The sequence below is a fragment of the Macaca fascicularis genome, chromosome 7 (genome assembly GCF_037993035.2).
Source record: "Macaca fascicularis isolate 582-1 chromosome 7, T2T-MFA8v1.1".
Classification (NCBI taxonomy): Eukaryota; Metazoa; Chordata; class Mammalia; order Primates; family Cercopithecidae; genus Macaca; species Macaca fascicularis.
In genome coordinates this window covers 42748398-42770705 of record NC_088381.1, presented here as the reverse complement: position 1 = coordinate 42770705, position 22308 = coordinate 42748398, and the positions used below count along the sequence as shown (strand labels likewise).

The 22308-nt window shown below is 50.3% G+C and overlaps 1 protein-coding gene across 46 annotated transcripts in view; it reads left to right on the top strand.

Moving 5' to 3' along the window:
• The window catches only part of MEGF11 (multiple EGF like domains 11), a 391182-nt gene that overhangs the window by 138288 nt on the left and 230586 nt on the right, over window positions 1-22308 (top strand). For 45 of the 46 annotated variants that reach the window (XR_012415082.1, XR_012415083.1, XR_012415084.1 and 42 more), the window contains exons 2-4: window positions 947-1052; window positions 5365-5466; window positions 10427-10527. Coding sequence is in view for 37 of the 46 variants with exons in the window: in XM_073996090.1 (XP_073852191.1) it covers window positions 955-1052; window positions 5365-5466; window positions 10427-10527 (301 nt within the window). In the remaining 9 variants the exon portion in view is untranslated. Of the gene's footprint in view, window positions 1-946; window positions 1053-5364; window positions 5467-10426; window positions 10528-22308 lie in introns of those variants that run through there. The other variant, XM_045397368.3, reaches the window with a different exon arrangement.

Sequence of the window (22308 nt, the reverse complement as noted above, 5' to 3'; positions counted from 1 at the left end):
TCCAGCTCCTCCGCACCCTTCAAGGTCAGCGACCCAGCAGGTTACAACCCTTGGAACAGAAGTTCTCTGAGGCAGGAGGAACACAGAGTCCTGGAGTGCCCGGACAGAAAGGAACCTCAGGAGGCATTTCAGCCACTCCCACTGGAAAGGTTGTCTGCCCTCTGTGAGGAGCCCCTTGTTGGGGATCCCTAGTTTAGTGAAGCAAAGGAGTTGGCATCCCATGTAGGCACATACCTGCCATAGCTGCCACCTCAGGGGCCTGGATCAAAGTCTGCAAACTGATTCCTTATGGTCCCTTACCAGGTGGTCTAGGCCCAGCATCCCACAGTGGGAATGGCATGTGATGACTGCATCACTCTGGGCAGAAGTAGCTGACACCCCACAGGAGACAGAAGAAGCAAGGGCCAGTCTTCCGTGGCTTGTGGGCCGAGAGTTCAGGGTTTTCTTGGCTCATTCACCCCCAGGTCCACACCAGACATCTTTTTTCCCTTTCTTCTTGGCAGGAGGGAGTAGGGAAAGGAAGTAGACGGGCAAAGAATGTCAATGATGAGGGATAAGGGAACGGGGAGGGCATTCCCTTTAAAGCAGTTCAGATCTGGGGTCCCTGGGTCCAAGGATGGGCCCGGGGGCCTGAGGACACCCTGCAATTATAGCCAATTTTGCACTTGTGGGCATTTTTCTGGGGAGAGCATCTATACCTTTCCCTGGATTCTCAGAGCAGTCCCCGAGTCAGAAAACGTTCAGAACCCCTGGCCTGGAATTTGGACTTTTCCCTGACTCAGGCTTCCCACTCTCCTGTTACTCAGAACCGGTGAACTGTTACGGTGTTAGTCAAACCCTGCAATGTGCAATATCAAATGCTCATTACCCACGACGATGGGAAACTAAGTAGATGCCAGGAACACGGTCTGATCACAGACGCAGCCTCCTTTGTTCTCCCGTGCAGGGTCCGCGATGGCGCTCTCCCTGACGGGGCTCGTTGCCTTCTCCTTCCTGCAAGCCACCCTTGCCCTGAACCCTGAGGACCCCAACGTGTGCAGCCACTGGGAGAGGTAAGGCGTGGGCCTCAGATGGCCAGGCACTCTCTGGGGGATCGCCCTGGGCATGGCAGTAAGGGACAGAGGCAGTCAGGAGATCCGGGAGCTGCCTTCTAAGGGTCTGCAACCTGGCTGGGGAGATGGCCCAGATGCGGAGAGACAGGACAGAGCAGTATAGATTCTGTCTGGAAGGTCAGGGTGGAGGCAACTTACATGAACTGCAGTTACGACGCACTGTCCTACCCCCCCTGCATTGGCGCTTCCCAGCCATTGCACAGATGAGAAAGTAGAGACCCAGAGGGGCTCAGCCCCTGTCCACAGCCAGATAGGGTGCAGTAAGTGGGGAGATGCAGACCATGGTCCCAGGTGGCATGCTCTCTGATGCTGTGATGCCTTTCCTGGTCTCCCAGGACTGGCAGCCACGTGGCAGCTTGGATATGTGGCCCCAGCAGCCTGCCTTGAGGAGGACGGGTGAGGGGGTCCTATTACTTCTGGTCCGGTGGGAGCTGGGTGTTGCTGGGGGAGGGCGGCCGAGGCTGCAGTGGAAGAGCAGGCTGCATTCCAGCTGCGGCACTAGGTCCTGGGGGAACAGGCCGGGTCCCTGCAGATGGCCTGACTTTGAAACACAAGGTTAAAGTATTGATTTTGGTGAGCAGAAAGATAGTGACCAGAGACCCAATCAGGAAAAACCGAATTAAACCCTGGAATTGATTGGCCATGCTGACCAGGACGACTCTGCCACTTAGATGTTAATAAATCAAATGAATAAAATTAAGATGAGGGCCCTATGGGAGAAGTGAATGGTAGAGGAAGAAAAGTGGGGGACTTGGAGGGGGTCAATGCTTCATGCCCATGAGGGTGGATAGCCCAGCCCTAGGGCGGAGAAAGGCACCTCAGCCAGGCAGGACCTGGCTCTGGGGTAGCCTGGACACTTGCGGGTCAGGAAGGATCAGCTGGGGGACAGAGGGACAGTGTCTGCACTTGTGTGATCCATGGGGACCAGATCCTGTGTGTGGCGTCCCAACAAAGTTGAGGATGGAGCAAAAGGCAGTACTGTGGTGTGCCCGTTTTTGGTGAAGTGGGAAGAAAACAAGATCCGTGATGAGAAGACCTCAGTTCATTCCGATCTGGATTTTTCCACCTATAAGCTGTGTGACTCTGGGGAGGTCTCTGAACGGCTCTGCGCCTACTTCCACCTCTGTAAAGTGGGGAGAAGCATTATCCTTGCCTCACAGGCTCATTGGAGGACCAAGGGCAGCAGTTCCACGAAAGTGCTTTGAGGACCACAAGTGTCAGTTGCTGTCTTTTCTTGTTGACAACTGTGGCTTTGCAGGAACTGGTTATCATGGACTTTAGTGCACATCAGACTCATGGGAGGTGCATATGAAAAAGTCTCCTGGGGCCTATCCCCGAGATGCTGATTCAATAGTGCATTTTTCATAAGCATTCTACGTGATTCTGAGGTTACTCAGGCCCCTTGCCCATTCTGGCTTTGGTGAATTTAAACCTTTATTTCCCGGTGGGTCAGAGAGGTATTGGGAAGAGCCCCACGTTATTCTGTGGGTTTTGGACTCCAGCCTCAGAGGACCCCTTTCATCCCTCTGGTCCTGTTAAGACACAGCTGCTTCCTGCTACTGTCTGTGCTGCATCACAGCCTCTTGAGTGCCTCCTTTGCAGCTGCTCACCTCTGCCTGCCCCAGTGGCTCTATCTGGAGTCCCTCTCTTCCAGGGAGCGTCCCCCACAGGGAGGGCCCCCTCTGACTTCTCTCTCTGTCTGAGCCCCATTTGTACTCACTAATTTTCTACACCTGCCCAACATGAATACATTTGGAATGTGAAAATATTCTGAACTGAGCCGAACTGAGCTGGCATTTCAGGCTTCTTAGGCTATCAGCCAAGGTTACAGCCCAGATAGGAAGACAAGGAGTGAAACCTAACAGCTAGAATGAGGTCTGGGGACTCTCTGGGCTTCTCCGGCCCCAAGGGGGAAGCCCTGTGGGTGATGCCTGGTGACACCAGGTGCTTTCTTCTTCTCAGTCTTTCCAGCTGAGCTCCGTTGTAAGTTATGTGTGGATGGATCTAGCCTGTGTTGTTCCCGAAACACACCATGGTCCCTGGAGATCGCTTAGGGAGAATTTCTCAGCTGGATTAGTGCTTCTGGCGGCTCCTCATTAATTATGCCCCTCCACCATAAAACCCAGTGTAACAACCTCTCCCGGCTAGTAAAGCCTGGCTCTCCAAGATTAATCTGGCCCCTCATTAGCATGTTGGCAAATGAGCAGTGTTAAGCCACCCAGCCATGAAACCAGGGGCACACACTTCAGGTCAGAGAACCTGGAGTTGGTACAAGGCATCGTTGCCAGACTCGTTCAGCCCAGGGCATCCTGCAGAGCCCAGTCCCTGCCCCGTGACTGCCCCCTCCAGCCCCCTGCTGAGCTTCTCTCTGGGCATCCAAGGTCTATGTTACGGCCGAAAAGGGAGGCTGGACCCCCAAGTGCATAACAAAGGTGGGGAATCCATTCTGTGTGCTGGTCTTGCTCCTTCTCTCCCCAACATTGGTCAGGGAGGAAAGATCCCTCGGTGCCTAGCACGAGAGGTGAATCATTGCCTGTCAACATCTATTAAACACTTACTGTTTAAGCATGTTATATGTATAGTGTATCTTGTTTTATTTTCCCACTGCCCTGAGAGATAGAAAATATTACTGCCCTCTTTTAATCCTCACAATAACCACACAACCTGGTTAGACTTACAGGTGAGGAAACAGAGGCTTATATGAGTCAAATAACACATCTAAGGGCATGCTGCTAACAGGCAACAGGCTTCAAACTTGCCCCTTCTCCTGCTGCCATGTTTGGATTCCAGGGCCCATGCACGCTCCCCATTCATCCTCTTGCTCTGAGTGAGGTATTCAGGAGATGTGTTAGAGCAAAGAATCATGCGATCCCAGAGTTGGAAGAGAACTCTGGGTGGCCGGGGTGAGGGGCGAGTTGCTTCAGTTTCCCCAAGCCTGGAGATAAAACAGGGTTTGGGCTGTTTTTTCCTAGATGTGTGCCTCTGAGGCACATCTCAGGTATGCCAGCTAGTGGGGGCACACCAAGAGCCCTCCTTACATCCCCAGTGCTTCAGAGAAACAGAATTTCCCACCATCCAGGCCTCTGAGCATTGTTGACTGCTTCTGGCCTCCTCCTTCTGGATGCCAGACCTTTGACTTTCCAGGCATCAGAGAGCCTACTGTGGACCCACTTGGGGAGCTGGCCTGCCCAGCCCCCTTGCAAGTTAACCAATGCAGTTTCCTCAGGCGAGGCAGACGTGCTTTTACAGCCTGGACCCGGCCATCTGGCCCAGGTCAGTGAGCCTTCTGGGAAAAACACTGAATAATACCAACCTACATAGAAATTAATTCCTTAGATCTCAGCTGAGGTCCTCTCTCCAGCCTGTTTAGGAAATGTGAGTCCTCACTTCAGCATCCTGGCTTGAATGCCATTTCATGCAACCCCCTGCCAGGGGCCGGCAGGTAGAAAGGCTTATTTTGGTTAAGCTGAGATCTGCTTCCCTGTGGCTTCCACCTGCTGGTCCAGGTTTACAGCTAACAGGCAGGATGACAAGAAACCACTTCTATCAGGGATATATCCTCAATGTACCCCCAGCCACACTAGAGGCAGAATAGAGTAGAAGGTAACTGGGGGAGCTTGTGGAAGCCACGTATGCCCCCGATGCTCAGTTTCCTAGTCTGTAAAGTGAGAACAATTCCGCCTACCTAAGATTGTGAGGAATAAAATGTATTAAAACACTTGACACAGGGTGCTCAATAAATGTTAGCACCTATTGATACTGCAGTGTGGGCTGGGCAAGTCACTTTTCTCTGAGCCTTAGTTTCTTCCTCTATGAAATGGGGCCACTTACTTCACAGAGTTGCTGCAAAGTCCAGCTTCCAAGCATGCTCTTTGAAAACCATAAAGATATGAACAAACACATAAAGTATTTTTAAACTTGTTGGCTCTGCCTTCCAGAGCCACATAGAAGAAAACTACCCCCTGCTTCTTTATTCATTCTCTGTTAAATGAACAAATGAACTTGAATTTTAGAAAATGATCTGGGCCAAAGGTCCGTAAGGGATATGTCCTGGGGCCAACCTGGGGTCGGGGAGGCTGGAATATGAGGGCATTCAGGGAAGGGGGAGGATAGTTGGGAGTGGGGAGGTCAGAGCCTCCGGACACTTGGCTGTGGAGCTTGGCCTCAGGGCTGTGGGCTCAGATGCCCCGCGGAATATCAGCTCAACTTCCCAAGTGCTAATCATGGCTCCCATCTCCCATCTGGTTCTCAGCTACGCTGTGACTGTCCAGGAATCGTATGCACACCCCTTCGATCAGATCTATTACACACGATGCACAGACATCCTCAACTGGTTCAAGTGCACCAGGCACCGGTGAGTACCTCTCTCAGATGACGGGGCAGGGAAAAGTCACTGGGCTCTCAGGGCTTGCCTCTGTGCAAGATAGAAAAAGGCCATTGGAGCAGATGCTGTCATGCGCCTCCACTCTGAACCATCCACCCAAGCCATCCACCCAAGATGCTCTGCTGATGGCTTCTTTCTGGCCAAAAGAGCTTGTGGGTAGGACAGGCCAGAAGTGCTGGAGAGTTAATGCTTTTGAGGGCATCCCTCAACCAGGGATGGGGAGATGGGGTGTTGGTAGATAACTACCCCAACTTCCTCACTCTTGGGATGGCAGAAACATCTCTTAGCCACGTTCTACATGTATCCTAGAAGTCTCCAGTTGCCCATAGAAGTAACCTGCTCAATAATACCGTAGATTGGCTGCCTTTACTTCCCTGTCTCACTTTTCTATCCTCCTACCAGTACTTCCTAGGATTGCCTCCAAAATAAACTACTTGTTCTTGAATCCTTTTCTCAGGGTCTGCATTTGGGGGAAAACCCAACCTAAGAGAGTCCCCTGCCCTGAGCAGATGTAGCCCCATATCAGGGCATCCAGCTTGAAGAAGGGAGCGCAGGCTAGAATTCAGCAACCTCACAGCACCTTGGCCAGGCTTCCCTTAGCAGTGCTCAACATGAACAACTGCACATGGCAGTCCTGCACCCTTGTCTGCAGCCCTCCTGCAGATCATATGTTATCATGTCACTCAGGGAAAGGCAAGAGGAAGGAAGAAACAACATGCTTTAAGGGATGACCCTGAGAAAGACACTTCCCAGTGCACTCATCAAACTTAATAATCTGGCCAGGCGTGGTGGCTCATGCCTATAATCCCAGCACTTTGGGAGGCTGAGGTGAGCGGATCACAAGGTCAGGAGATTGAGACCATCCCGGCTAACACGGTGAAACCCTGTCTCTACTAAAACTATAAAAAATTAGGCGTGGTGGTGGGTGCCTGTAGTCCCAGCTGCTAGGGAGGCTGAGGCAGGAGAATGGCATGAACCTGGGAGGCGGAGCTTGCAGTGAGCTGAGATCATGCCACTGCCTGGGTGACAGAGCAAGACTCTGTCTCAAAAAAAAAAAAAAAAAAAAAAAAGACAAAAAAACCTTAATAATCCTCGTTCTACCTACCCTGCAGTGTCCAGGGAGGTCAGGAATGTGAAAATTACTTTGAAAAAATACAGGGGAAAATGGAGGAAAGTGTGACATATTAGCCACATGTGAAGCGACACTATTTGAAGGGTGAGAGACTAGCTGTTGAAGGATAAATAAGGAAGTAAGGGAGAGACCCCAGGGTGGGCCCTTTTGCTAGTTGCTGAATATCTATTGATTCCCGATTTCTCCTTTGCTTTCTCCTATGAACCCAGTTCCTCTTTGAGGATAATTCAGGAATCATACTGGGCAGCAACATGGATGAGAAAACTTGTTCTGTGCTGAGAAGCCAAAGTCCTGGTTTTCTTTGAGGTTTTGCTGCTAACTGGCTGTGAGACTTTGAGCAGAGCTACACTTGCTGCTTTAAAATTCTTACCTGCTAATTCCAACATCTGGGTCATCTCAGGGTTGGTCTTCATTGATTGCTTTTTTTTTTTTTTTCTGCATGGGTAGTGTGTTTCTTTTTTTTTTTTTTAGACGGAGTCCCACTCTCTTGCCCAGGCTGGAGTGCAGTGGCGTAATCTCGGCTCACTGCAACCTCTGCCTCCCGGGTTCAAGAAATTCTCCTGCCTCAGCCTCCCAAGTAGCTGGGATTACAGGCGCCCACCACCACGCCCTTCTAATTTTTGTATTTTTAGTAGAGATGGGGTTTCACCATATTGGCCAGGCTGGTCTCGAACTCCTGACCTCGTGATCCATGCCTCGGCCTCCCAAAGTGCTGGGATTACAGGCATGAGCCACTGCGCCTGGCCAGTGTGTTTCTTTATATGCCTAGTAATCTTGGATTGTAGTCTGAGCATTATGAATGACATGTTGTAGAGACCAGATTCTGTTATGTTCCTCCAGATAATATTAATTTGTTGTTTGTTTGTTTTGGTGGCCTGGTTACTTGGCTAAACACAAATTCCAAACTCTGAAAATTTAATATTTTGAGCCTTAGCTAGGCTGCTTGGAATATGCCCTCCATAAGGATAAATCAGTGGTCAGACACTTGGGCAGGATTTTTACAAAGATTTTGGGGCTCCCTCTTTGTGGCTCTCCCTTTCTAAGGTTTCCCACTGGGGGGCTTGGGGATAATCCCGTTTGATGGGGAGAACAGGCTGGATGACCTCTGAGTTGATTCCAAGTCATTCTTTACCTGAGAGGCTTATATAACCCCTGAAACTGCCGGGAGCTGCCTTCTGTGCTGGGGCAGCAGCTTTACTTTGAGGCCAGCTTTCCTTCCATTATGGGTTTTTGACAGAGTTGAATGACCTTAGCTTACGACATTCCCAAATATCACAGATTTCCCCACCTGCATACCCAGGAGGTATGCTGGGTCCACCCTGGACTTGGCCTGTGGTTCTTCAAACGAGCAAGGTTGTGTGTTTTCTATCTGAATTTTAGTTGCCCAGAGTATTGTTGTGCTAAATCTCTCAGCACCATTCCCTTCTCTCAAATGTCCACTTGCCTCCAGTATCCGCCTGCTTTTGTCCTCCCTCAAGTGCCTTCAGGTAGTTGTTTTGTATATTTTCCCCTAGATTTTATAGTTGCTATTTGCAGAAAGGTGGTCCAATAGGGGCTACTCAGCTATTACTGTATCCCCTTCCTCTAGCATTTGACTGTGGAATGAGGAGGTGGGACTGTGGAATGAGGAGGTCGGACTAAATGCTCTCGTTCACCCCACTAGTTTTGCCAGAGTTGGCTGCTCGAGGGCCTGGTCAAAGGCAGAGGCAGAAATAGTAGTGTTGCTCCTCCTGAAGCCCTGGCAGGCCCAGTGTGAGAGCCAAGTTTGCTCAGAGGCATGGCCCTTTTGGGTACTTTGAGGCTAGGGCTGCCATCCATCACCACTAAGGTGGTGGCTGCTTATTAAAATAGACTGTATTCCTAGAACATGAATTCTTTTGCTAAATTATTGAGTCACCCGCAGCTTTCCTGACGACCTAGAGCGTGCATGCTAACAGCTGCACCCTCCGTCTGCTTTGGGGTGGAATGGCATGTTTTAATTCAGCATCCTTCCCCTGAGAGCAGCCTGGCACCTGGCCTTGCTTCCCTCTCTTGCCTTTCCAACCTGCACAGGGACAAAGAAAGATGGGTGAGCCAGAAACAATGGGTGGCAACTCTCTCCTGAGGGGCTTTAATGAAGCCCAGACCACCCCGCACTGGGGGGCTTGGGGGTAATCCTGTTTGGTGGGGAGAACAGGCTGGATGACCCCTGAGTTGATTCTGAGTCATTCTTTACCTGAGAGGCTTGTACAACCCCTGAAACTGCCGGGAGCTGCCTTCTGTGCTGGGGACGTAGCTTTGCTTTGAGGCCAGCTTTCCTTCCATTATGGGTTTTTGACAAAGTTGAATGACCTTAACTTACGACATTCCGAAATATCACAGATTTCCCCAGAGTTCTGCACTGTCATTTGTTATGAAGTGGAGGCTTTAAGGTGTGGGAAGGTTGTCCCAGACTGTATTATAGGACTCTCTTCCCAAGCTGTCCTGGCCCTCCATGTAACACAGCCTATAGACGTCTCTGATGACCAGACCCTCTGCTGTGCTGCTGAGGAAGAGTCCACAGGGCAAGCTCCACTTAGGTGCTGATGGAAAAGTGGAAAGAGGTCTGGCTTCAAGGCCCAAGGACTTGGGGTCAGGTCCAGGTTCCACTCCATGACCTTGGGCAGGTCACTTCCTCTCTCTAGCCTCTAGTGGCCACTTCAAATCTCTTCCACTTTGACTCTCCACGTGAAGAAGGGGCTTTGCCTATGGATACCCCATTTTGATTTCCTTCTAAAGATTCAGTATTTCTTTTTACTTACTCCTTCACTGTGGCCATCTGTATAGCCACAATCTACCCTGTGAAAGCTGGTAGAGGGCAGTAGGTTAAGCCTAGCAGCTTTGAAATTGGAGTGAGCTAGGTTTGAATCCTGGTTCTGACCCTGATTAGCTGTGCTGGTCACTAACGTCACTAATTTTAGTTTTCTTATTCATAAAACAAAGGGTGGGGAGTTGAGGGGAACATACAAAAAAATAAGAATAAAAGCTCTAAAAGGGAAATAAATAAAATAAAGGGGGATAGTAATGGTGCCTCCGCAGGGAACGGAATGAGATGTTGCTCATAGTCTCTCTGGCACGGGGCTAAGTCTTAACACTTGTGTCAGCATAAGGTCTGGAACCCACGAGTCTGACTCCCAGTGCTGCGGCTCCATGGGCCTCAGCCTCTTCCTTTGCAGGGCGAGGGGTCGGTTCAGGGCCTTCCCAGGGATGGCGTGCGAGGCTCCTCTCCTGGAGGTGTTATTTTGGCGTGGGGGAGATTAATCTACTTTCTGGGACTGAGCTGGACTCAGAGGGTCCTTTTGCTGACTCTGCCTCTGTTCTCCCAGTGGGGGGACCAATACTCAGGGGGCTGTGAGCAGTCTGGCTTGTTAGAGGGGTGGGAGGGGGCGGGCACAGAAACCCTCAGGGCCTGACTCCTATCCAGGTCACCGCATGGGCTCCTCAAGCCCAGAATCTGGGTGTTTTAAGGAACTCAGGAGAAGTTCATGGTTGCCCTCCACAATGTCACTCCAGAAAGTATCTTCTGCAGCCCTTCTATTTAGAAGTGACTGGGGAAAAGTCAGCAGGTTTAGTAAGTGCCGTGTTAGTAATACATTCTGCATCACAACAGCCCAAATCCCACTATCGATTTTTTTATTGTGTTCCTTCATATTTGAAGCCGCCATGCATTTTAAAGTAATTATTGAATGGCATCCTCAATATAGCTTAACACAAATATCATTCTAAACAGGAGTAATTGATTTTCAATACTTTCAAGTGGCTTTCTCCCTCGTGCCTTAGGATCAGTTATAAGACGGCGTATCGGAGAGGCCTCCGGACCATGTACCGGCGGAGGTCCCAGTGCTGCCCTGGCTACTATGAGAACGGAGACTTCTGCATACGTACGTAGGGGCTGCTGCTGTTCTGGCCTCATTGGGAAAGGGAGGAGAGGGGAAAGGAGGGGAGGGGAAAGGAGGGGAGGGGAGGTGGGGCTGATATCCATGGTCCCTAGGCAGCAGTCCTCAGCCACACGGCTCCAGAAGTCCCTGCCTGCTGCCAGTGCTCAGAAGGAATAATGAGTTTGGTGCAAATTCAGTAGCAAGGGTTGGGCCATCAGATGAACCTCCTTACAGGGTGGATGGAAGTCCGTCAGTTCAAGGCCTTGACGGGGGATAGGGGAGAAGTGGCTTCTTCTGGAGTGGGCACTCTGAGGAGCAAGGCAGAAGAAGTGCTGGGTGCCTGGCACAGGGTTAAGGTGTACAGGTGCTCAAGGCAGCTTTGCTGGATGGAAGGAGAGATGGATGGGTATGTAGATGGACAGTTGGATGGGTAGAAATGGGAAAGAGAGGAAGGAAGGCTGGGTTGTTGGATGTCAAAACCACAGTAAGAAAAGGATGGGGGCAAAGGTGAGGTGGACCATGAGGGAGTGGTTCTGGGAGCTAGGAGGATTTCCAAAAAGGATTTGGGGGACATTGGAGAAGAGGTGGGTGCATGAAAGACAAACATTGCCTCTTTTCCTATTTGTCTAGAGCAGCTCAGAAAACGCAAGCCTTAGTGTCCCCTAAGAAAGGCAAGAGCTGAGTTGCTGGCAGCGGCAGGCCCTCTGGGAGAAGAGCAGTGTGGTGCAGTGGAGGCACCCCGGAGCAGGAGCCTGTAGATCTGGGCTTCCTAGCTATGAGGCTTGGGCAAGTCACTTAACCTCTCTGAGAGAATGATTGTAGGGGCCCTGTTGGGTTCAAAGGGACTCTTTCCCCACTTACCTCTGACCCAGTGAACTGGGGCCAGTGGACTTTCCAGCGGGCCTTGGAAGGTTCCCTCTACTGCAAGAGCGTGTCAGAGGAGCCGGGAGGCCCTCATTTAATGACTGAGAAGAGATTCCACCCCCAAAGCTTCTGTCTCTTCATTTGGAGAGCGATTTTCCTTGTTAGTATTCTCTTTGCCATTCGAGTGGGTAGAGAGAGTTCGCACCAGAGGGAAAATTTGGGCAGAGTGGGTGTGTTGATGTTGGGAATAAAATGACAATTTTCCCCTACTGTTGTTAACATCTCCCCCAATGCTGGAGAAACTCAATTCTAATTGCATTACAAGAATGAATGAAAAATATACCCTCCAATGGGTTCAGTAGTAATGGTTTTGTAGGAAAGATACAAAGCAGTTCACCTAAAAGGCCGTTTCTCAGGAGCAGGGCAGAGGACTGAGCTAGGACGAGGCCTTGGTCAGCACCTCACCTGGGATGGGGTAACCGAGACCCAGGTGTAGATGCGAGATCAGGACTAAGGCTTTCCTGCTGCTGCTCTGTCTGCATGGAGTGTGAAACCAGGCCAGGGGCAGGACACGGGACTCACAAAGCTTCAGAGACAGATGTAAGCGGCTTGCCCAAGCTCAGGGCACAGTGATGGACTCAGGGAAATTATGAAGGGAGTTTGGATGTCAGCACAGAGCTCCAGGAATGGATGAGCACATTTCCTTTCTAATTTCCATTAGTGAACGGTGGCAAAGCTCTTGGAAAATGAAGAGCAGGGCAGAAGTGCTGAGTGTCCTGATTGCACAGGAGGCCCAGTCTTACTGACTGGCAAGGGCAGTTTATACCTTCCGACCTACTCCTTATGTAACCACTGGGCACTGCCTTCTGGCCAGGTGACCCTAGGACGGTCCACCAGGAACTCAAGCTCAAAAAGCCACTTTTAGAATGGAAGACTTCTCCTAGGAGGGCACAGGAGAGTTCTGGCGGGGAGATGGGATGTGGGGCATCCTGGGTGCTGGTAGTGATGACACTGAATCACAGGGTTCTGGGTTTGGTCCTTGCCCTGCCACTGCCAGCTTCTTCCTCTTTATCTTCACCTTCCCAGCACCCGCCACATGCCAGGCACCATTCTGATCACTTTACATACACTGATCCATCTACTGCTCCCAGCAGCCCTGTGAGGTAGGTGTCCTTATTTCTCTCATTTGACAGGTGGGGAAACTGAGTCACAGAGCTTATGTAACTTGCCCAAGATCACACATCTGGAAAATGGCAGAACTTGGATTTGAATCCAGGCTGTCTGGCTCCAGAGTCTTTGCACTTGGATGGCTTGGACAGGCTTGCTCGTCTCTTCATGAACCCGGGCAAGGCTTTACCTCTCTGAACCTCAATTTTCATTCATGTAAAATGGCAGTAGTAACACCTGCACTCACCAGGCACAGAGTGGGGTTGAGTAAATGTCAGTTCCCTCCTCCATGGTATTGGTGCTCCACATTGTTTTAGTCTTGGCTTTTAGTTGCTCAAAGAGGCCTATGGACCCTGTCCCTGGGAAAACGCATAGTACCTATATAAACATACCAACACACGAAGTCCTTTGCACACAAGTTCATTGGGTTCATGGATCCCTTGAAACCCTTACAGGGTCCTTGTTGCATGGTAAATAATTTCTGCCACATGTTCACGTTACCCACGCAGCATGTATTTGTTACTTCTTGCTACCCAAGATGCAGGGGCATAGATAAAGATGATGGACTGTTGCTGCCCTCGAGGAGTTTGCAGTCTAGTCAAAGGAGGGGACTTAGAGTGTGCTACAGGGTATACTAGAAAGGTGTTTCAAGCCAGTATTTATTAAGCACCTACTATAGCCCACCCACAGTGCTGTGCTGCAAGATAGAAGAGAAGAGTTAGAAATATGAACAGCCCCTGCCCTTGTGGAATCTACCTTCATGATGGGAAGGCGGGACTAACACTCAGCAAAATCATTCCGTAACAGCCCAGAGACTGGATGTGCAAAAGGCTAGAAAGAGACAGTCGAGCGCGGCAGGAGAGAATGCTGCCACCTGCTTCATGGGGCGTTGAGCTCCATCTTGAGGGATGCAATGACGCCGTCAAGGGGTGGGTGGGAGAGGGAACCCCATCAGCAAAGGCATGGAGGTGGGCAGTGAGGAGGCTGGCCAGACCCCAGAGGGCAGACCTGGGCTGCAGCAGGAGGGGCAGGTGGCTGGGTTGGGTGTGTCGATTGCCTAGGGTGGCTGTTACAAAATACCACAGGCTGGGCGGCTTCACCGACAGGGGTTTATTGTCTCACAGTTCTGGGGCTCAGAAGTCTGAGATCCAGGTGTTGGCAGGGCTGCTTCCTTCTGGGCTGAGCGAAGGGTCTGTTTCAGCCTCTCTCCCTGCTTCTGGTAGTTTCCTGGCTGCAACAGCAGGACTCTGATCGTCACATGGTGTTCTTCCCATGGCTTCACATTTCCTTGTTATGAGCACACATGTCATAGTGGATTACAGCTCACTCTAATGACCTCATTTTAACTTGATTACCTTTTAAGACCCTATCTCCAAATAAGGGCGTGTCTCAGGTGCTGCAGCTTGAGACTTTAACATAGGAAATCTGGAGAGGCAGGTGTCAGCTGTTACCAGCATCCTCCTGTTCCTGTTTAACGTGATGGGAGGAAAGGGAGGGGGCACCAACTGGCCACACGTGGGCTTTGGGCTTTGTCACTTGCCCATGAGAGAATGGAGACCCCAGGGTGAGGGAGCTTGTGAGAGGGAGACATGGTAGTGAGAGGGTGAAGAATGACGCCAGGGCACTGGGGGACAGATGGGAAGCTTGTGAGCCTGGGATAATCAGGAGCTGGTGCCTGCAGCCCTGACCCCCAGCGTCTCCCTCCCCATCGCTCAGCGGCCAGTAGAACCTCCAACTTCACCAGAACCTGGTGAGAACCATCGGATGCCGAGAGTTCTCTGGATCCTGCATGAGAACATCACCTGTGGCCTGGGCAGGGGCAGGAGGATGTCATCCTCCCTCCAGAGTCACCTTCTGGGAGCCTTGTTTCTTGCAGGCTGACAAGGAGCAGGCCCAGGTGTGAAAGCCTTGGCTGACTCAGCCACCAACTTGCTGTGCAATCTTGGGCCAGTCCTTTGCCTCTGTGGAGCAGCTGTGACATAGGATGGACCATCCCTGTGTGTGGAAGGAGCAAGAGATGGAACAGGGACCCAGAGTGTCCTGCAAAGCACAGGGCTCAATACAGATGCAGGGGGGCACTGTTTTTCTCCTCGCTATACAATGTCCTCTGCCTTTGAACTGCCATTCTCATCTGGGAGCCCTCCTGAAACCATCCTTACCAGAGCTTCCCACCCGCCCCAGGCCAACTCATACCTCTTTCTGCTTCCATTATCTACAGCCACAGCTGAGTCCTGGCCCACTTCGGTCACCAGGTATGAAATATTTCCTAGAGATCACTGGGCAGAGTGCCTGCCTGCCTTCCTCCCTCCCTCCAAGCTTCCCTTTCTTCCTTCTTTCAGGACAGAGGCATTTTTGCCTCTGCAGATGGAGCTAGTTTTATGTCTTGGAGAAGCAGACTTTCACTTATGTGGTAGAGTTTGAGGCATTTTGGGAAGCTCTGTTCTTTGAAAATACTAGTGCTATATCAAACCAGATGATACAGGACTGAGTTATGAGCGTACTGAGTTTTGCTGCAGTAACAGACAACGTCCAAATCCCAGTGGCTTGAAACAATGAAGTTTAATTTCTTCTTCAAATTAGGTGTCCACCGTGGGCTAGCTAAGGCCTGCTCCTCGTCAGCCTCACCCTAGGACCCAGGCTGATGGAGCAGCAACTCTCTGGAATGTTGCTAGTTGCTGTGGCAGAGAGAAAAGGGCTCTAGCTAGTCTTGAAGGCAGAGGGTCAGAAACATTTAGTGAGCAGTATTAGTTCCTATCACAAGTCCCATACAGATGGCCATGGTGCTCACAAACCACAACTCATTCATATGTGTGTTTGGTATGCACTTAATAATGATATGAGACAGGTTCTGCGTGCTTGGCTCCAGCAGTTCTCAAACGTGAGCTGCCGAATCAGAATCACCTGGGGAACTTGTTATACCACAGATCGCTGGGCCCCAGTCCCAGAGTCTCTGATTTAGAAGATTTGAGGTGGGGCCCAAGAATTTGCATTTCTAACAAGTTCCCAGGTGATCCTGCTGGACTGGGAACTACACTTGAGAACCACGAGGCTACGGTTTCTTTACTGACTCTGTTTGCGAATCTGTTACAAAGAGGCCCAGCAGGTGCATCCCCTAAGTACTCAGGGCTTCTCCTGATGGGCAGCGGGGAGAAAGCATGCCTCACTGCAGCGGGCAAGGATGGGGAGTCTATCTGCCCAGCCCTCATCTCCTGTTTCCTCTTGGTCAACATAGTTTCCCCCATGGCAAATGAACTCCCTCGAGCTTCCAGGTGAAATCTTCTGGCCCTTTCAGTGGTGGCTTGGAATGCCAGAGGCCACCCTCTGCAGTGTGGTTTTCAGGAAATCCAGAAGTGGAGGGATTCACCAGAAACTCCAGGCACGTATGCAGCTGGTGGGCCTGGCTGGCTTGGGGAGCGTAGGTTGGTCCCAGGGAAAGGGACTGTGCCAGCCCTAGGGGGTGGTCTGTATATGGCGGCTGAGGGAGCCAGCAGCTGAGGGTCTGGGAGATTGGCCTCATGAATGGACTCTGGTTGAGGGGAGAGGATTCAGGCAGGGGGCAGGCAGTGTAAAGATTTAATTCAGTGAATTCAACACATCAACTCTGTGCCAAATTAGGTACTCCTGTTTCATTATTGCTGTTGCTTTGCACAATTATTGTTTAAATAATTGAATTCTTATGTTTCATAATTCCTTTGCTCATCATCTCTTCTTGCATCACTCTCCTAGGTTCAGCCTCATTCTTCTTGAAAGATCTTTAGTTCTTTCAGGGAAGGTCTGTAAATGACCAATGCTCCTGTGCTTTATTTGTCTTATGCTTTGATTTTGCCCTTGCTCTTAAATGATGGTTAAGCTGCCTGTGACATTCTAGGCTTTCAGTCATTTTCTTACGGCAGTTTGAGAAGTGGTGTTCCATTACGTTCTGGACTTTGTCTTGCACTGCCCTGCGGTTTCCCTAGGATGTGTCTGGGTGCGGAGTTTTTGGGGTTTTTGTTTGTTTTATACTGTTTGCTTCTCGGAGGTATACGTCATCTTTGAGCTAAGGATTCATGTCCTTCATCAATTCTAGAAAATTGTCAACTATACCTCTTCAAAAATCTCCTTTCCTCCATTCTCTTAATTTCTCCTGTTGGAGCTCCAATATGTTGGATCCTCGTATTTCATCTTCTGTCTCTCCTAAGTTCTCATTTTCAGTCTCTTTATCTCTCCATGCTGCACCTTGGACATTTTCCTTAGATCCATTTATTAGATGCTGTAGTTCTGCTAATTAACCTGTCTGGTGTGGTCTTAATTTCAGTTTCATGTTTCATTTCTAGGAGTTCTATTGGTTCTTTTTCGGATATGCTATGCTTTTTCTGTCGTGTCCTATTCTTTCATTATGAATTCCATTCCTCCTTTTATTGCTTTAATTATTTTAAACATATTTCTTTTATAGTCTCTTTCAGATAGTTTTATCTCGAGCGATTAGTTCTATTAGCTCAAGTTCCTAGAGTATCAATTCTCCTGTTCGTGGTGCCTGCTGATTCTCCATTATGGCAGATTGTTTCCTTGTACAGGTTGTATTTTTTTTTCTATTAATTTAGCCCTTTTTCCCTCTCTTATGCCCCGAATCATACAAGGGCCCCCTACACATTAGTTTTACATTTTCTTGTTGGGCACTCTAATGGTTTTCCCTGGTTCAAGATCACTCTTTGGTAACCTGGTTTGGGATTTTATGCTATTTGGTAAAGGCTTGGGGTGTTTTTTTTTTTTGTTTAATTGATGTGAATTTCACATACCATAAAATCATTTTAAAGTGTGCAATTCGGTGGCCTTTAGTATATTCACGATGTGCAAATATCACCTCTATCTAATCACCCCTCAAGGAGACCCCATACCCATTCAGCAGTCACTGCCTATTCCCCTGTCCTGGCTTTTCGTTTCTTGTGGGAGACTTTTCTCCATCCAGAATACCTTGCTTTATCTCTAGGTTGGTGGGTAGCATGTTCAAATCCCTCCTACATGGAGCTGGCAACTTCCAAGGCCAAGTCTGCCCTTGTGTGGGTGTGAAGTCCCTGGCTCCCGGCCTGCGCTGGGGGTGGGAGGAGGTGGCTGTTGCCAGGTCTGATGTTCCCTGAGCTACCTTGGCTTCAGCATCTCACATTCTGCTCTCCTGTAAACTCCTGCTTTCCCCCACACTTGGAAATTTACCTTGCTCTCCTTAGAGCTCAGCTATGCATTTTAAAATGTTTTTATTATATTTTGGGGGCACTTTTGCAGCATGAGGAGCTACATCAGCACTTTCTGCCTATCACTGGAACCGACCCTGTTTTACAGAGAGGAGTGGAATGGGGACTTTTATTTATTTTTATTATTATACTTTAAGTTCTAGGGTACATGTGCACAACGTGCAGCTTTGTTACATATGTATACTTGTGCCATGTTGGTGTGCTGCACCCATCAACTCGTCATTTACATCAGGTGTGACTCCCAATGCCATCCCTCCCCCCTCCCCATGATAGGCCCCGGTGTGTGATGTACCCCTTCCAGAGTCCAAGTGATCTCATTGTTCAGTTCCCACCTATGAGAGAACATGCGGTGTTTGGTTTTCTGTTCTTGCGATAGTTTGCTGAGAATGATGGTTTCTAGCTGCATCCATGTCCCTACAAAGGACACAAACTCATCCTTTTTTATGGCTGCATAGTATTCCATGGTGTATATGTGCCACATTTTCTTAATCCAGTCTGTCACTGATGGACATTTGGGTTGATTCCAAGTCTTTGCTATTGTGAATAGTGCCGCAATGAACATACGTGTGCATGTGTCTTTATAGCAGCATGAATGGGGGCTTTTATAACCAATCCCTGTGACGTTTAATTCAATGCCTTCTTGGAGTGATTGCTAACTTTCAGCCATAATAATGACAATTGTGTAATGCCTGGTGGTTTAGCCGGCGCTTTCACCTACAGTATATCACCTGCTCAGGAGACTGGAGAAGTGAGCATTGTTGTTACTGCCCTTTTACGGGACAGAACACTGAAGCTCAGAGAGGCTAAATGACTTGTCCACATGGATGAGCGGCTGGCCCAGACTTCAGATGGATGTGACTTCAAGTCCTGTACTCTCCCCTCCTATGGTGGGTTTTCTCTGAGTAGGAGAAACCTGTGGCCAGAAGAGAGAAGTAGGGTCAGTCAAGAGGGCAGGGGAGGAGGTTTGGAGGGGGAGGAGGGGACTGAAGCTATACTGGTTTGAGTTCAAATTTTTGCTAAGGTGCCAAGAGGGCATGGGGGATGGAGGAAAGGGTGTATGTGTAAGCAGCATGGTGGGGCCTGTCTGAAACTCAGCCTCTCCCTAGCTGCTAGGTAAAAGAACTCACTGCTGACCCTCTAAGAGGCTCCTCAAGGAGTCTTGCGTGCTGCCATCACCAGAAACAGTGCTGACGCCACTCCCTTGGGTCACCAACACCTCGTGCTGAGCTTTGCTGCCTAGAACAACATCCATCCATCACCATTTATTATTATTAGATATCTATGCCTTGCAGGTACTACTGGGTCCTGGGGATGCAGAGATGAATAAGAAGCACATGGTCTAGTAGGAGAGATGCCATCACAGAAGGATGAGCACAGTTTAAATAGGGAGGCAAGGAAGGCATGGCTGCCCGTCCACCCCCGACAGACCCCCACTCAGTGGTCAAAATGAATGCAGCCACTGTGGTCTGGTCCCCAGTCCGTGGGCTTAGAACATTGACTTAGAATATTCAGAGCAGCTGAGATCCAAGGGATGATTCACACTGACCAAACTCATAAATACTGATGCTTAACCCTGATGCCAGTTAATTCATTTGCAATGAGAAACGTAACTACCAAAGATTTGTCCTTGTCCACTTGTTAGTGCTTGTCAGACCCTCGATAAATAATTGTTGAAAGAGCGAATTCATGGTCTGGGCACCCACAATGCCTGGTGGTCTCTCTGGATTCGCCCTTCTGTTAATGCCTATTTTGGTTTCTTCCTGTTCCACCCTGGAACTCCCCCTGTTTGGGAGCCACACGGTGGTTGGTACAAGTACTCTGTACCCACCATCCTGTGTCTCCCTTGGCCCTGCCACCCCAGGCCCCTCTGCACCCTTGTCCTTCTGGTTGTGAAGCTGCTGTGCCCGTCCATCTCTCCCCCTCAGAAGTGAATTCCTGAGGCAGAGGGGTCAAGTCACTGCAAGGCTTTCCCCAGGGCCAGACACAGTGTCCAGCGCTGAGTACTGACCAACCACTGAATTGAGTGAGTGAAATAGACTCATACCCCAAATACTGAGAGACCTCTCAGGGAGAGGCAACTAACTTTATCTAGGGATGGAAGGAAAGGGGGTCAAGGAAGACCCCTTCAGGGAGGTGAGTTTTGAGCTGAGTCTGAAAGATGAGTAGGAATTCACCGGGAGAACAAGAGATGGGCAGTGGGTAAGACGGAGCTTCAGAACTCAGCTGGCCTGAGAGTGACTCCACTCACTTCCTCTGCTAGCTGTGTGCCCCCAAGCACGTTGCTTTGCCTCTCCATATCTCAGCTTTCTCATCTGTAAAATAGAGCTCCACTGGGTACATACCTCTTTAGGCTGCTGTGAAGATTCAATGAGTTGCTACAAATAAAGCATTTAGTAGAGGGCCTGGCATGTGAAGAGCTCAGTAAAACTTGGCTGCTGTTCTTGGTTTACTTTTGTGAGGGAGGGCCTTGTCTGGCAGAGGGGCAGCGTGAGCAAAGGTGAGAGGTGGGAGATAGCAGAGGGGTCAGGACACTGCCCAGACAATCTCATGAGGTCATCAAGGGGTTTAAGTAGCAAGCAATGCCATGAGGTGGTGTCAGGGGGGGGTTGTTCTGGGGGCAGCAGCATGGACCACCAGTGAAGGTGGTGAAAGACAAGTTATGGGGGGTGTGCAGGGATGGGTGAGCCACGGACGGCCGTGCTCATGGACTTGGTCAAGGGAATGAAGACCTGGGGTCTGGTGGCTGGGTTTTGCTGGCCAAGCTCTAGCTTTCCCTGGCAGAACTTTCCTCCACCCTCAGTGAGTGCCAGCAGGGCCCCTCGTGCTGAGGCAGCTGTGGGAGGATTGAGGCATCGCTTCTTAATCACCAGCTGCGGCGGTAATTAAACCTCTGCCATCTGCACCGGGCGGCCTCTGAAGGGAAGCCTTTGGTTGTGTCAGAAGCAGTCAGGCATTTATGTAAGCTCTCTTCCTGGGTTTTCCTGGGCCAGCTGAAGCCCATAAAGTGGCTACCCTGTGCCCAGTCTAAGTGCCAGTTTCTCTACGGGAACTTGCCGACGGCCCTTTTGATCTTCTGAATTCATACCTTGAATGTCTGGTCCTTGTTGGGCGTTTGCTGCTTGATGCTGCAAGCCCCACATGGCCTGGCCCCAGCTGACTCTGTGCCTCCCACGCTGGCCTCCTGGCTCCTCCTGCACACAGGGAGCCTTGGAGGTTCCTGTTCCCTCTGCCCGGAATGCTTTTCCCCCAGATAGCCACGTGGCACCAGATGGCCTGTCCCTCATTTCACTCAAATACCGTGTTTCAGAGAGTCTTCCCTGACCACCCCGTCTGCAATGGCAGCCTCCTTGACGTCTTGCTATACCCTCTTAGCCTGTTTTTTTTTTCTTTTCTTTGCACTATCACTACCTGGCATAGACTATACATTTTTAAAATTTCTATCTCCTCAATGGAACCATACACTCAACACAGATCACTGTAGAGTCTACAGTGGGTCACGATGTGCCAGGCACAGAGTAGGGGCTCAGAAAATAGCCTTGGAAAATTGGAGGCACCTCCAATTCATTCTACTCCTGCCTTGCCCCACTGCCGTGCTTTCTGACATTTTCTTCTTCTCTGTCCAGGGCTGCCCGCTCCAGATGTGTTCCCCAGGGTCCTTCACATGAGACTCATTATTCTGTGTCTTGCTCCTCAAGGTCCCGTTACCTGACTGCTGAGCCTCTGTGTCCCACCCAGCTGCCTGAGTTCTCCACATTCTCTCATTCCCTGGGGCTTTATGCAGGCTGCCCTCGCCTCCTTGAACCCCCGGTCCTGCTCTTGTAGTTTCTGCATAGTGGTCCTTGAAAACTCAGTGCAGAGCCTAACATTCTCTGGAGCCCCACTCAACACCTCCTTCCCCAGCCCCAGCCCTGTCTTGATTGCAGCCCCTTTCACTCCAGGTCCCATTGTCAATGTGTTTTCATTTCTCTCACTGGGCCATGAGCTCCTGAGGGCCCGGAATGTGGGACCCCTCTGTATCTGTAGTGCCCAGCACTGGAACGTGCAGTCTGGTTGATGAGGATACCTGGGCTGGCTTTTCCAGGGGACCCTCAAGGGACACCCAAAGGAGTAGTCTCTGGGCAGGATCCTGAGAGTCCAGAGTGGAGGGTGGCCTGCTTCAGACAGGGTCCTGGTGTGAGGGCTGCTCAGGGCCCTCCCCTCTTTTATCCTCCCCTCCAGGACCTCAGGTTCCCAAAGCTCCTCCCAGAGTTCTGGTATCTGTACCCATGTCACATGTGTGTGAAGAGTCTGGGAACCCTGCTCTGGGGCTCTGTGGGGACTGAGCTTACTGTCTTAGAACCCAGGAGGCCACCTCTGGGTTAGAACTGAGCTTGCAGGATGTCGGGCAGCAGTGACTGGAGGGACGTGGGAGGACAGAGGGACATGGGAGGACGGAGCTCCTCAGGCAGTGCCTCCTGGTTTGCTGAGCACCTTCCTCCCTCCTGGCCGCTAATAGGCTTTTGTGGACAATGGGCATGCCGGTCCCCAA